Here is a 14,396-nt window from a genome sequence, read left to right as displayed (position 1 = left end):
TGATGAACAGTAGATTGCGTGCATGACAAGAAAAATTTGTAGAAAGTAACTTGTATTAGTTTGCCATGAGCATTGAACAAATGAAAAAATTCTTTGTCCCTACAAGAGTCAAACATGTGTCCTTTCCCTCTTTGGACAGATGCTCCCAACCACTGAGGTCTGAGAAACTCATGGCAAACTACATGTTGGTCATTTATGAGGTGCAAATGTGACAAAGAGACTATCTGTGCTCTCAGGTTGGCTCTACCAAATTTATTTAATCATTCACAAGTGCTGCTACCCTGATGGTACAATAAACTTCAAAGTTATATACAATGTGATGAATTGTAAACGGATTGTAAGGTTTGCACTGTGCCAGTAATAAGGACAAGATGACCCGAAAATAGCGAACTCTGAACTGTTTCAAGACAAACACTACAACTACAACACAGTCCTCCATAGGAAAAAAGATGGCGACTGGTACATTTACCCATAGTTCTTAGCGCAAGAAAACCTAAACAATGCTCATAAAAACATGCAGAAAAGTTATAAAATCTTCAAACCTAGGCTACACAATGTCCTCAGCACAGGAACAAATATTGTAAAAATTTGGCTTTCTTTGTGCCATATAGGCTGTGTTAGGTTCGCAAGGTATTGTGGTAAAATGTACAGCCGCCATCTTTTTTCCAGTGGATTGCAACAAGATGGCAATCCGGAACACGTGAGAGAGATCCAGCAAACAAAATTCGCAAGTAAGTGCGGCTAACAACGCCCAGTGGTTTGCATGCTGGATTTCAGAGCAAGCAGTTCAAGTCTAAGTGCTGGTTGGGGTGACTGTGTTTTAAGTGTCCTCAGGCAATCTTGACACTTTCTTCTCACAGTTTCTCTCTACACCTTGGAATATCAATGAGTACTGGCAGACTGTTACAGAAACCTGGTATGATGTTGGGGAGGGAGTGAGCTGGCATTGGACTAACACACCACCAAGGGGGCTACAAAGCAATACTTCTTGTTGCTTGGATCATCCTATGAAAACCAGGATACAAGTAGGTTCTAGCAGTGCAGGCAAGGTTGACTCGAGAATACAGTGAGACCTGTATCAAGCAGACCCCATTTTAAGCAGACACCCTCTTTTAAGTGGACACCAGCTTGAGTCCCTAAATTTTCTTCCCACATTAACTGTTAAATAAACCTGCATTCAGCAGACACCTCTGTTAAGTGAGCACGTACACCAATATCAAGCCATTTTGTTGCACAAAACCTGCAATAAGCAGACACTTCAAGGGCATTTTACCTCTAAAGGTTCAGCTGAGACTCCTTTAACATTGTTCAGTGATGTCGTTTTAAAGCTAAGTGATTATTCCAGATTGACGCAATGACTGACTGGACATTATTTTGTGCTATGAGCAGTTTTTGATCTCACACTGTGTTACTCTGTGTCACACTGTGTTACAAAAGGTTAATAATTAACTATTATTGCACAACATATTAACCTGTTTTGAGTGGGCACCCTGTATTAAGTGGACACCAATGAGGGTCCTACGGGTGTCTGCTTAATACAGGTTTCACTATAGCTTCACCGTACCTTACTGCACAGTGAAGGTAAGGCTGCATTGGGCCTAGTTGGCCCATCAGGCTGGGGCTTATCTCCAGTTTCCATAGCATGAAGCGACCAGGAGTATTTTTACTCCCCCACCCCCCCCACCCCCCATCCAGATTGGATGCTAGTCAATCACAGCATTACACTCAGTATCAAATTCACCAGTACCTATTTTTACACCTGGGTGGAGAGAGGTACTGTGACAGTCACATGCTTAATGCCCAAAAATACAACACAATGACCCAAGCCAAGGCTTAAACCTTGAACCTTTAATCTTAAGTCCAACACAGTGGCCATTAAGCCATTGCACCTCCCACTTATTGCACAACTTACATGCAGCTAGAAATTCCAATTCAAATACCTTTTCTGAACATCACCAGTAAAGCCCACCATCTCCATAGACTTCTTGAGTCTTAGAAATTCATAAACTTCATCAATCCCTTCAAGGGAGTAGCATTCATTCTGTGGATAAGTAAGAATTAAAGCAATGGGAAAAACTGTAGAAATCTACACAGTACATAGTAAGCATTATTAATAGGTCTAGGAATATTTTTCATTAGTATAAATCTACTAACATTATCACAAATGCCACTCTCTTATTGGCTACACTACTCATTATCTATTTAACAAATAGATTCCATGTTGCCGTGCGTCTGTTCAGTAATAGATCACAGATGACATCAAAATGTGGTAAGAACAAAAAAGTGGCACACGAGGCGATAGCCGAGTGTGTCACTGATGTTCTTACCACATTTTGACGTCTTCTGTGATCTATTACTGAACAGACGCACCGCAACATGGAATCTATTTGTTTTACATAATAACGAAACAAACTACTACAGATAGAGCTTATTTCTTATTTCAAAATCTTTCAACATAACTCGAAAACTGCCCTTTGCCCACTTTGGCAAACACGAAAAAAGCCATTTGACGTAATCTGTTGTCTATACAAATTGAAGCAATCTCATTGGTTGCTATGCGTAGGAAAGAATTGTATTTGGTCCAGGAAAATCACACCACTGTCAAACTTGATCTCGAGTGTCGCTTCTCGTGGAATGAAAACTTACAGCAAAAGCAGAGTTGAACTGCGAAATCTACAAATCTTAAAGAAAATGCTGGATAAGTCAAGTCAGGTTTTGTCATCAGAGCAGCCCTGTGAGCCGAAAAGCTTGGATGTTGCCTCGAATATTGCAGGAGTTGAAAAACTGCACTCGGGAAACTTGCGGTTGCGGTCAACCTGGAGGCCATTCGATTCTAGTTTTGAATGAAAGGAGTGTTAGTGATGGTGGAAATTTGTGTCCTCTGTGGTTGGTGATTCTCAAATCAGTTTGAAATAGTGTCAGAGACAGCTTTTAGCTGCGATACAGTTGGCCGTGAGCTGTAGTGAGCTATACTTTGCTCGCTGTTGCGCCCTGAAACGGACTGGAACATTTGCATCGGAAAGCAAGGTTATGTCTTTATTTTAACTGATTTTAAGAAGTGGTTTTGATGTTTTATTCCAGACAATCACTGTGTCAACAATTATTTTGAGACTGAGAAAAGTTCAGTGCTTTAAATAAATTAATCTCATAAACATTTTGTTTATTGGGTTTGTTAAATTCGAGATAAAGCAATGGTTCTCAGCTTACCAAGACTAACTTTGTGTTTGGTTTAGTCTCGCTCGACTGCCGACTGAGACTGCTCGAGTATTTGTTCTGAGTCATTTTCTAAAAAAGAAACGGCTTTATCTTTCTCCTTCCTGCTAGACTATGCTTCTCGTTCCTGTTCAATGCCTCGACAAGACTTTTTTGTACTTTATCTTTTGCCCAGTCATGTAAAACATTATCTAAATTGTCAAAACTTTCTGCCATTTCAAAACACAGAGGGAAAAACTTTGAAATGATGACGTCAATCGTGCATCTGTCCTCTAATAGATCATAGGCGAGAACCAATCAAAATGCGAGAATTACTTGGATTATTATATAATCTGTTGTAGATAGTGAGTGCCCTAGCAGTGTGCTGTTGTTAACAAAAAGATGGACACTTAGCATTTTCAAAGCGTCTGTGAAGAGGATTTGGATAAAGTTTTGAACGACTAGTAGATTTTTACTTATAAAAACAATTCATTAGATTATGAGCTGTCCATTTCTATGTGTGATTGTTGACTCAGGCAGTGCCCTTGTCAACTATCACACAATAGGAATATCGACCTCATAATCTACTTGTAGGTATTAATTAAGACAAAAATTAGCGTGCACAGTCACTGATTGATCAATCACACACGAGGGACTGTAACATACATTAATCTGACCTTTAATTAATCATTGATCATTTTGGCACAAATAATAATAATAATAATAATAATTTTATTACTTATATAGTGCAAAATTCATTACAATATATGATCTAATGCACTTTACAAACACTATAAAATATAAAAATCATATCTATATGTAAAGCCAAGAAATCTTACATATATGCACAACAATTAAGTCGTGAGCAGTGCTTTCTTCAATGTAAATGTGTTATTTTATTACAATAACACCAATGGTTCTGACAAGTGTGCAAATTAAACAATTGCAAGTTGTGCTCTGAAGCAGTGCAGGATGTCATGCTACATTTGTATATGGCTCACTATCACCCTGCTGTGCAGCAGGGGTAGAAATGAATTACAGATTTACAAATAGTTCAATTTACAGTACAAGTTGGCAGGGTGTAAAAAAATGTTGTTTGGGATGTACTAACCCGACAGTCATTTTCAGTAGCACAAAAATGTTTCTCACTAGCATGAATAATAATGTCATTATTAGTAATCAAATGATTTTGAATGCAATTTGGAATAAATCAGCACAAGCAAATTTTTCAAACGCTAACAAAATTGCACAAGACCAAAATGCTTGTTTATTCCAATTTGCATGAGAATAATCGTGCAATTACTTGTTAATACATGTAAAACTTTTTATTTTAGATTCTTTGGCTATACCTTAATTTCTCATTTAGGTAGGCTGTAGTCCCCTAGGGCGGATTTACATGGTATGACTTTGTCGCATGCGACAAGCTTACGACAGGCCTAAGACATGACTTAGGACCATTTACATGCACACAACATTTTCACTTACAAAATTAAATGTGCAAAAGTTTGCACCAGGATTTTCAGAGCAAAAGTGCTAACAAACAGTAAACAGATATTTTAGCTGTCCTGCGCTTCGAAAAAACTTTCTAACGAGCTGTTTTTCACTTTAATCCGTTCAGTACTTTTGGAGAAACGACTTCATGTGAATCAGTCAAAAACAACTTCGGCAGCCAGTTTAAAGCAAGAAAACTTCACCTTCGTCCCCTACTCACAAAAAATTTGTCACAAAATATGTCATTTTCTGTAGATTTCAACTATGATTGTCGCAGCGTTTTAAAACATGTTTTAAAATCCTACGACATTTTTTTGACATACACGACAGTCATAAGCAAGTTGTAGGTTTGATGTACATGAAACTGTTGTAAGCTTGTCGGATGCGACAAAATCGTACCGTGTAAATCAGCCCTCAGCCTTCCTAATATCTTCAAAATTGTCCAAAAATATTTGGAAACTTCTAGTAATGTCACTTGGTAAATCTTAATTGGCAATCTATGGTTGACCTTCAGGATTCTTTCGAAGTCTTTATAGGATTAGGGTGATCATGAGAGATGTCTGATAATGGTCAGGTGATATTCATAAATCTTCAGAAGGGTTCAGGCAATCTCCAGAAGTGTTCAGAATTAAATGACTGAAGTAGAAGTGAGAAGGCTTTCGGTAAACTTCAAACACCTTTGAAACACCTCAGATGACTCTCTGTAGTCTTTTAGTGTCTTCATGCTAACTTCAGAAATCTTCATTATAATTTTTTTTCTGACTTGAACTGCACTCCACTTAACCAATCAGAATCAAGTAATTTTGTCAGTAGTATTTATTAAAAAACCTATGACAATCTTAATTTGATCTCTTAGGGTATTTCTGAATTTGAATTTTCCCAAGTTTTACCGCTAAAAAATCTTTACTTGGCCAACAGAGTCAACCAGCATGACTGCAGAATCCACTTGGTGCATGCTAATCTGACACAAATTTCTTTCCAGGCCCGCTGGTTAGTGCTTACCTGATTAAGGTAACAATACTCCTCTGGTTTTGTGAGGTGGAGCTCCTCTTTTTCCTCAGGACTTGTTCCAGCAAGTAAATAGTAAAACACATGATAATTCCTACAAAAAAAGGCAGCAAAGATGATTAATGACAGCACTAATCTTACTTGTTTATCAATTCCACCAATATTTAAGATATAAAATTTTAATTCTATCGTTTTCAAAAACACAAAGCTTGACAATATTAGAGTTTACTCTTCAATTAGAGAGCATTAAACAGCACTAAAAATTAATTAATTCAGGGTTCGACACTAACTTTTCAACGTACTAGCCTAGTGGCTAGTGATAACTCAGACGTTACTAGCCAAAACCTTTTTTTACTAGCCAAACGTTGTGGTTGGCTACCTTATTACATGAAATTTTCGCGCACATTTATTTCGCAATTTGGGGGTACGCATATTTCGCGACTCTTAAATTCGGCAATTTTGCAAAAATTTTGTATTTTGAATCACACTAACTTTGCGCTTTTGAGTTCCACCAAATTTATTTCCTTGGTAATGTTACCTAAACATGTCTCTTCAATTTAGTAAACTGACTTCATCAAAGGTACAATAACGCCAAAAGAAACAAAAGCGCAATGGCAGTACTATATGTCAACAGTAACATAATGTGTTATGTTCCCGACACTTACTTATTCGTTTCACTTGAAATTTGCAATTTCTCTTAAATCACAAAATTCGCAAAATTAACGTGTTGTGAAAATTTCAAGTAGGTCCAATAACAGCAGAATTACTAGCAAGACTTCAAAGCACAATGTAAGCGACTCTCTTTAATACATACTGCTGGTAATTATACTGTACTTAAACTAGTTTCAAAAAAGTTCCAGTTCTTGAAAAGACTTTCAGGACTCTGTGTTTTTTTTGAGACTTCCTTGGAAAAACATCGAGACCCCCAAGACATCACTGTAAAAACTGTCGAGACTTCTTCACAGACAAGCACTGTAGAAATGTTCCAAAAGCAAAGCAACTATCTGAACAGTACTGTAAACTGTCTTTGGCGAAATTCGACAGCTAAAAATGGCTGATTTAAGTGTCAAAGGAAATAAATCTTTCTCATCTAATTACTGTATTTCTGTAGTGGTAGGTTTGTAAGTATGTATGCAACGACAAATCACCCATGTATTGTTACGCTAAATGAAATGTTATCCCTTTACAGTTCTGCACTACTTTGCGCATGAAAAAAATTTCGTAACAAAAAAGAGCATTGATGTGTGCTTTCAGAAAATGCTGTCTTGTTTGTCAAATATTTCTTTCAACAAAATTAACATGTTCAGTTCCCTGTTTACAAACCACCCAGGGAAAAGTAAACAAAGTTAAATTTGCATACATGATGAACACCACATGGCTGGTGCCATGATATATGTATGTCCACAATGAAATTCTGACCTTATTTCCGAGAAAAGTGTAAATTTTGTGTTTGTCTTCCTTGAAAAAGACAGAAACTAGTTCAGCCAGTTTCATTTTGTTGACTAGCCAAAGTGGCTAGTGGAAATCGAAAACCTACTAAATTTCTACTAGTCTGTGGCTAGTTGGCTACCGGTAGTGTCGAGCCCTGTAATTTATTATATATTAATATTTAGTGAGTTACAAACTATGAAATAACTAAAAATATCTCTACCTTTCTTCCGGAGCTTGGGAAACAATTCTTGACTTTTCCAACAAATATTTCCTAAGCGCAGCTCTGATCAAAGAAAAACAGACTCACATGTAACTTAACAATCCGAAGGCAATCCATGCCCAGTGACAGACTTTTTCGCAAAATTACAACCTCATTAGCAAGACAAGTACAAACATGTATTAATAGATTTTAGGGAAAACGACCAATTTTTTAAGTTTGAAAGACATGTTTCGACAGAACTTCTGTCATCTTCAGTTGAATGAATGATTACAAAGCAAGTTGAATAATAAGTAGGCAAAAATGCTAATTAAGACAAATAGTAACAACAGAACGTGAAAAGGTGTAAATTAAAAGGATAATTTTAGATTTACATGGTGTAATTGCTGATTGAGGCAAGGTAGTTCTTTTTGAATATGGATAGCCTCCTTTATCTTGAGTTGAAAGCTGGTAGTGGCGTGATCTAAAATATGAAAGCAGTCTATTGAACACAATAAGTGACAACGTTCAGAATTCTGAAGATGTTTGAAGATGTGAGAGGCCCTATCAACGGCTAAGTGCTCACGTACGTGTGTGGAAAAATGTCGGGAGGTTTCACCGACATAACAGGCATTACAGCCCGCACATGTAAACTTATAAACCACACGTGAACGAAGCCCGCCAGGGATAGGGTCTTTCACACCAAAAAGGTTACCTATCTTAAAGGAAGAAAAAACTAATTTGATGTCTAAATCATTACAATAGCGCTTGATAAAGTGTCGAATCTTCTTCTGAGTGATGACAGAAAAATGGCCTATGTACGGCAGCTTAAAGTAAAACGTGGGCGAGGTGGTAAGGGGGTAGCCCCGGGGACAACGATTGCTATGGGTCCCAGTGATGTAACGGTTAACCACTTTTTCAATTAAATGGGCAGGGAAAAGGTTCTTTTTGAGAATTTCAGTAAGCTTGGTTATATCCTCATGTAACCCCAACCAAGTGTTGTTGATCTTGTAGGCCCTGTCCACAAGAGTCCTAATGAGACCTACTTTGTATGAGTACGAGGTGAAGCTAAAATAATTAGTTAATAACCCAGTAAAGGTTTTCTTACGGTAAACCCTAGTTAGGAAGGAATTAGTGTCACTATTATCAACAAGAACATCTAGAAAGGGTAATTTGTGATTAAGTTCTTTTTCCATAGTAAACCTTATGTTGGGGTGCCTAGAGTTAATGTAGTCAAAAAATATAACAGCATCGTGCTCCGAGTGAAATAAACAAAAAGTGTCGTCAACATACCTACGATAAAATAAAATTTTAGAGCATTGAAAATTTTCCAACCATAGTTTTTCATGATGCCCCATAAAAAGATTGGCTAATACGGGAGCAAGGGGAGACCCCATGGCCACACCATCAATTTGGTCATAGAAAGAACCGTTAAATAAGAAATGGGTCTGGGCAGTGGCTACAGTGAAAAGGCTTCTAAGTTCAGTTTTACTTAACTTAAGGTCAGGATTGCCCTCGGAAATGTAATTGACCGCCAGGTCAATACATTCCTCAAGAGGTATGTTAGTAAAGAGACTTTCCACATCGAAGGAAACCATAAATTTACCAAACATAGATTAAGATTGAATGTCCTGTACAAAAGTAAAAGTGTCTGTAGCACAGTGTTCAGTTGGGATGTGTGGTGCCAAAAGACTGCATAGATATTTGGCCAGGTTATAATTGTAGGTTCCAATAGAAGACACGATGGGGCGAAATGGCGGAGTTGAGTTAGGTTCAAAATCCTTGTGCATTTTGGGGTGGCCATAAATTCTTGCTGGTTGAGAGCCTTTGGGATGGATGTTTTCGTACACTTCGTTGGCAAGGTGACCATCTTTCTTCAACTTTCGGAGAAGTCACTGCAGTCTACCTTCTCTCAGTAAAGTTGGATCTTCCTTGATGGGCCGGAATTTGGAAGTGTCATTGATGATTTTAAGGATACCTTGGTCGTAATCTGTTCCGTCCAAGACGACCACACCATTCCCTTTGTCTGGTTTTAAATTGCAAGCCTGAGATTTCTATCTCAATCAGCTAATAATTGGAGGGGGGCCGGGGCTAAATCCCAAGCCAACTACATGTACTAATTATAGTCAATAGAAAATGAAAGCAAGCTGTCTATCATCCATTCAATGGCCTTGCATACCCAATCAGATTTAAGCTATTTCCCAAAATAGTAAAAGTAGGCAAGTAAGTTATGCTTAAGCCCTTGTATTGTGGACAAATAGTAAGAAATACTGTCAATAAATGAGTCTTACTGTATTAATTAATCACTCACCGAGCTACATGTATGCTACCTTTAAGTAAGATATTATTAGTGCGACTGCTTGCTCTCAGTTTCTGTCCATTTTGGTAGCTGACTCGGGGCTTTGCCCCTCACTAACTATCAGCTGCTAGAAACCTTGAGCTTACACTCCAAATTAAGTGATGGCAATTCCGATTTACAAAATTTGTTATAACATTTGTATCAACACACTGGGAATGAAACAACAAATTGGAAAGCACATTATATTAGAGCCATACCAAAACTAATAAAAGCTAATTTATGAATGGTATACACAACATAATGTATTAGATTCCCATGCAACATGTTAATGTCTGCAGTGGAACCCCACCTTACAGTCACCCCATCATACTGCCACCTTGTTATATATTAGGGCCATTTTTTCTGGCCTGAAAACAAAAGCTCAGTCAGCCATTTTCTTATTTAATGAACCCAGTTGCCAGTTAGTGACTGTAGCTAGTAAGTGACTGAATTAGTGGGGTTCCACAATGCAATGTAGCAACTTGTAGGCCAGGCCCAGGTTGTTCAAAAGGTGGATAATGCTATCCACTGGATAAATCACTATCCAGCAGATAGCGTGGTTTGTTTTGTTAACACTTATCCACTGGATAGCAACAATTGCTATCCAGTGGATAGTGGGAAGCGGATAGTGGTGGATAGCGTTATCCAATCTTCGAACAACTGGGGCCAGTTATTTAATTAACAGTGCACAGTCACATACCCACATACAGCACCATCCTGCCTGAAGTGGATTTGTGTAAATTTCCCAAACCTGCTTGAATTGTTGTTATATGCAGTGCTAGCATTTCCAAAAGCCTATAGAAAACAAACTGTTATTAATGCTGGTACAACTGAAAAATATTTCTATCATAGCCTTGCCCTAGCTTAGAATCATGTTGCACGCAACATGTACAATTGCAAAAACAAATGACATCATCTAAATTGGTCCTCGTAGACTGGTTATACGCTCTTTATCAGTTACATATACTTAGGGTAATGTATATGCCACACTTAGTATTTTATCAATGGTGCTTCATCAATGGTGAAACTTCTGTCCTCTTTAGGAGTTGTTTCAAAATTGCCTTTCAGCTTGATAAATTGTGTGAATGAACTACTGTCACTGTTAGTTTTAAGTGCCATGATAACCATATATTTTTCACTTGTAGACCCACATCTTTTTAGATGCCAAAATTGAATGTGCCTGATCACATAATTCAGCTTAAGGCTGGTCTTCCCTAGCGATGGAGTTGTAGCCAGAGTTATAATCAGAGGCGCAGAGTGATACAATCTAGTGAAAATTAAACCGGAAACAGAACACCGACCTTGCATAAAACTTTGATCCATCGCTTATGATCTAATGAAAACTAGATCATCAGAGTCAGAAGCTGGAGCGTAAGAATAAACCAATCACAATACTCCATTCTGGGCCTTGTGATTGGTTAGTTCTTCTGCTTCTGCTTCTGGTTCTGACAATCTAATTTTCACTAGATTGTAAGCGATGGAGTCATAAACGGAATCGGAAGAAATGGAAATGCTCTGATTCTTCTGACTCCAATTCCGTTGAGCTTATGACTCCACTTATGACTCCGATTTTTGATTTTCACTAGTGCTCTTACGACTCCAACTAGGACTCTGACTCTGATTCTGTCGCTAGTGAAAACCAGCCTTTAAGGATAAGTGCATGTTGTTTGTTGTTGTTGTTGTTATTTTACATATGACAACTGGTATCCCAGTCAGTAAGTTATAGACTGCAAAACAAATTCCCCATGGATTCTCATGACCTAAAATACACACAACACCAGAAGTAATCCTGTTAATTTGCTTCTTAACAAATTTCTTAACCAAAGAACTTTTGAATGATTCTTCTTTTTGCAACAAAACGTTGCATGTAAATTAGGAAAATTTTGTTACACTGAGAACCAGTGACACAAATGAAGACATTAAATAGAACAATTCTAAAGTAGCAATATTAGTTGGAGCACACAAACAACCCCTGACGTAATTAATTAGAGGTTCATTTGCACCGTTAATTTGCAGCCAATAATCGAGCTAACATAATATGAAAGGTTATTGAGTTATCAAAGATCTACAACCTCAAAACAAAACTGAGTAAAGCTGCCGGGAATTAAGATGTAAACAGTACATACCTCAAGAACCGGCCCAACACCAAGAATAGTTTTTTCTACGGACGAAGCTTGCGTTTTTAAACCCAAAGCCGTCAAGTGATGGACTAAGAGTTTTGTGCTTTCTGTTTTTCCAGATCCACTTTCACCGCTAATAACTACACACTGACTTTTCTTCTCTCGCAACATGCGATGGAACGCCACATCGGCAATAGCGAAAATATGAGGAGGAAGCGACCCCAAGTTCCGGTTGTTGTAAGCGTTGATAAACTTTGGGTTGTACATAGGAAAAAACCGAAAAGGGTTCACAGCTATGAGAATTTCTCCCACGTAGGTATAAATCCGTCCCTGGGAAAATCTTCCCTCCAAATGCTCGAGCAAAGTTTGCTCTGATAACGTTGGTAATCGACATAGGTCGTCATCCGGAAGTTTAGATTCAAGGTCGAAGTCTAACTCTTGCCTCTTTCTTACACTTTCGTGGCAATCCATCCAGTGAAGTCTGAGTAGTTCTGGTTTCGTATCGTCGTTCGCGAAGCTTTTTTCTCTGATAAAAAGCCGGTAAGAGCTTCTAACCCTCGGTGGCAAGCTCTTCCAGCTCTGTTGAACTTGGACGGGACGATCTGAGACGCTTAGAACTCTCTCGCTCTCGTGATCCAGAACACTGTCTCGGTAACAAACCTCAACCAATTCAAAATTGTCCGGTTTGTCTTTAATTTCGAGATTCCCAAGCGTTAATTTCAAAACTTGGCGAGTGGTGGCGCTCTCTGCTACTGAAACCACAGTGGACTGCACAGCGGCCAACAGTTGACCGGCGAATATACGAAGATTAATAGGCCGACTGCCTTTCCTCTCAGCCATAGAGGGATGGCGGAAAATGATACTTTTCACTCCAACAACAGCAGTCGCTTCGTGATGACATTTCACTGCAGAATTACACCGCCCTCGCCTGCTCTCGCTTCAGCCGTCGCTAAGATCGTTAAAGTGGACTTCTCAGAGCAGTTTCGATCATTGCACGAAGTGGCTGTCCTTCATCCGAAACAACACCGCTGGAGAAAAGATAAACATAAGAGCGAAATGAATATATTAGGGAAGGGCTAAGGATTGTGACTTCATTCAGTTTCACTACACAAACTTCTTTTTCCTGGATTTTTAATCGTACATCCGTCAGATCCCTTAAAATTTACAATGAATTTAATCCGCCCATTCATATACTCCACACATTACATGTAGTCCAAAAATACCGCCAACAATTTATGAAATCACTTCGAACATTTCAATTCAGTGTGTTGCAAACCTCACACAATTCGCCCCCTGTTGCTTACACCGGGACATATTAAGAAGCAATGGGCGATTAAAAACACTGGCATTCTTTTCTTTCTTTGTTTTATCAGTTGTGGCTGACATTTTGATATAAAATCTGCAGCATAAAGATACCGACCCGTGAACTTCACGATGTCTTGCGCAAACAAATGGGTTAATATTGACAATTGTTAAACCTCCATTTGCTAAATAAGTATTTGTTCTCTCTATCGTTCAAGTAAAATTCAGTTAAATTATATACTGGACGCTGTTGAGCTCCATTAGCTTTCTCTTCGCGAAGAAACCCCAAGAGCTTTACAAGAACTGCTGTAGATATCCGTTTTCACATTGAAAACACTAACAAATAAATTCAGTGATGTTAATTGTTCACATGAATAAAGTGAAGGTCACAGTCCTTAGGGCCGAAAAAAAATACCAAAATACACGTGCTATTGCTAAATTATATTTTCCTCGATAAATCCAGACACACTTCATCTACATAACTGATGTTTAAATGTACTGTTTTCATTAATAAAAACCGATTTTCGAGCAACTTGCCTTTATCTCGGAGCACGATCAGCTGCTGCCACGGCAAGTTCACGCCACGCTCATGGAATATTTAGTCGATATCAGCTCCAGTTTACAAGTTTACAATATTTTTCAAGAGATCCAGCAACTACGCTTTTCTGCAGCAGTCCACTTCGTATTCAAATAATATGCTAAAAAGCACGTTCAAATTTCTCAGATTTACCAACCAAACTGCGACGAACTGTAGATTGGCGCGCCCGCTCAGTCAATCCAACATAACAGCATGCGCAAAGTACGTAACGCAACGGGAGGCACGTATTAAGTTACTTCACACACTAGAAATAAATATAAAGTTGATTAACCATTAACTTCGTAACCAGCTGTTTGATTTTGACGAAATGAGCCTATAGATTTTTTAACTGTTTTTAATCTATTGCAGAAAAACAAACGTTAAATATCCCACTCTTAGCCAACGATCAAGTTTCATTGGTTCCATTTTTACATGTAAAGGTAAATATTTTTTTTTAGTTGAAAACAGTCGCAGCCTGATTGATTACACCTTTTTTTACAAAAAAACCTCAATTTCTTTTTTGTCTTCTCCACAATCGGTCTGGACAGAGGATAAAGCTGAAGTTCCGAGAGTACTGTAACTTTTTTTTAACTGCGTGACCTCGAAAATCCTTTAGTGTAAAGTCACTTCCGGTTTTCCATGACGTCAGTAGTACTGCATTTCCTGGCATGGACATCATGTGAAATTTTTGTGAAACCTAACGTACGATCCAATTTCATCCGTTTCCGGTTTGGAAACAGA

General features: G+C 38.2%; 1 protein-coding gene across 1 annotated transcript in view; it reads right to left on the bottom strand.

Annotated features, from left to right (window-relative positions):
- The window catches only part of LOC145482564 (unconventional myosin-IXb-like), a 54,612-nt gene extending 40,748 nt beyond the window's left edge, over positions 1 to 13,864 (bottom strand). The window contains exons 1-6 of the mRNA XM_081461154.1: positions 13,616 to 13,864; positions 11,783 to 12,804; positions 10,357 to 10,451; positions 7,343 to 7,405; positions 5,686 to 5,785; positions 1,941 to 2,041 (exon numbers count right to left, since the gene is read on the bottom strand). Coding sequence (XP_081317280.1) covers positions 1,941 to 2,041; positions 5,686 to 5,785; positions 7,343 to 7,405; positions 10,357 to 10,451; positions 11,783 to 12,616 — 1,193 coding nt within the window. The 5' untranslated portion in view covers positions 12,617 to 12,804; positions 13,616 to 13,864. The remainder of the gene's footprint in view (positions 1 to 1,940; positions 2,042 to 5,685; positions 5,786 to 7,342; positions 7,406 to 10,356; positions 10,452 to 11,782; positions 12,805 to 13,615) is intronic.
- Positions 13,865 to 14,396: the final 532 nt, after the last annotated feature.

The sequence above is a fragment of the Orbicella franksi genome, chromosome 3 (assembly GCF_964199315.1).
Source record: "Orbicella franksi chromosome 3, jaOrbFran1.1, whole genome shotgun sequence".
Taxonomy (NCBI): domain Eukaryota; kingdom Metazoa; phylum Cnidaria; class Anthozoa; order Scleractinia; family Merulinidae; genus Orbicella; species Orbicella franksi.
This window is presented reverse-complemented; position numbering and strand designations above follow the sequence as displayed.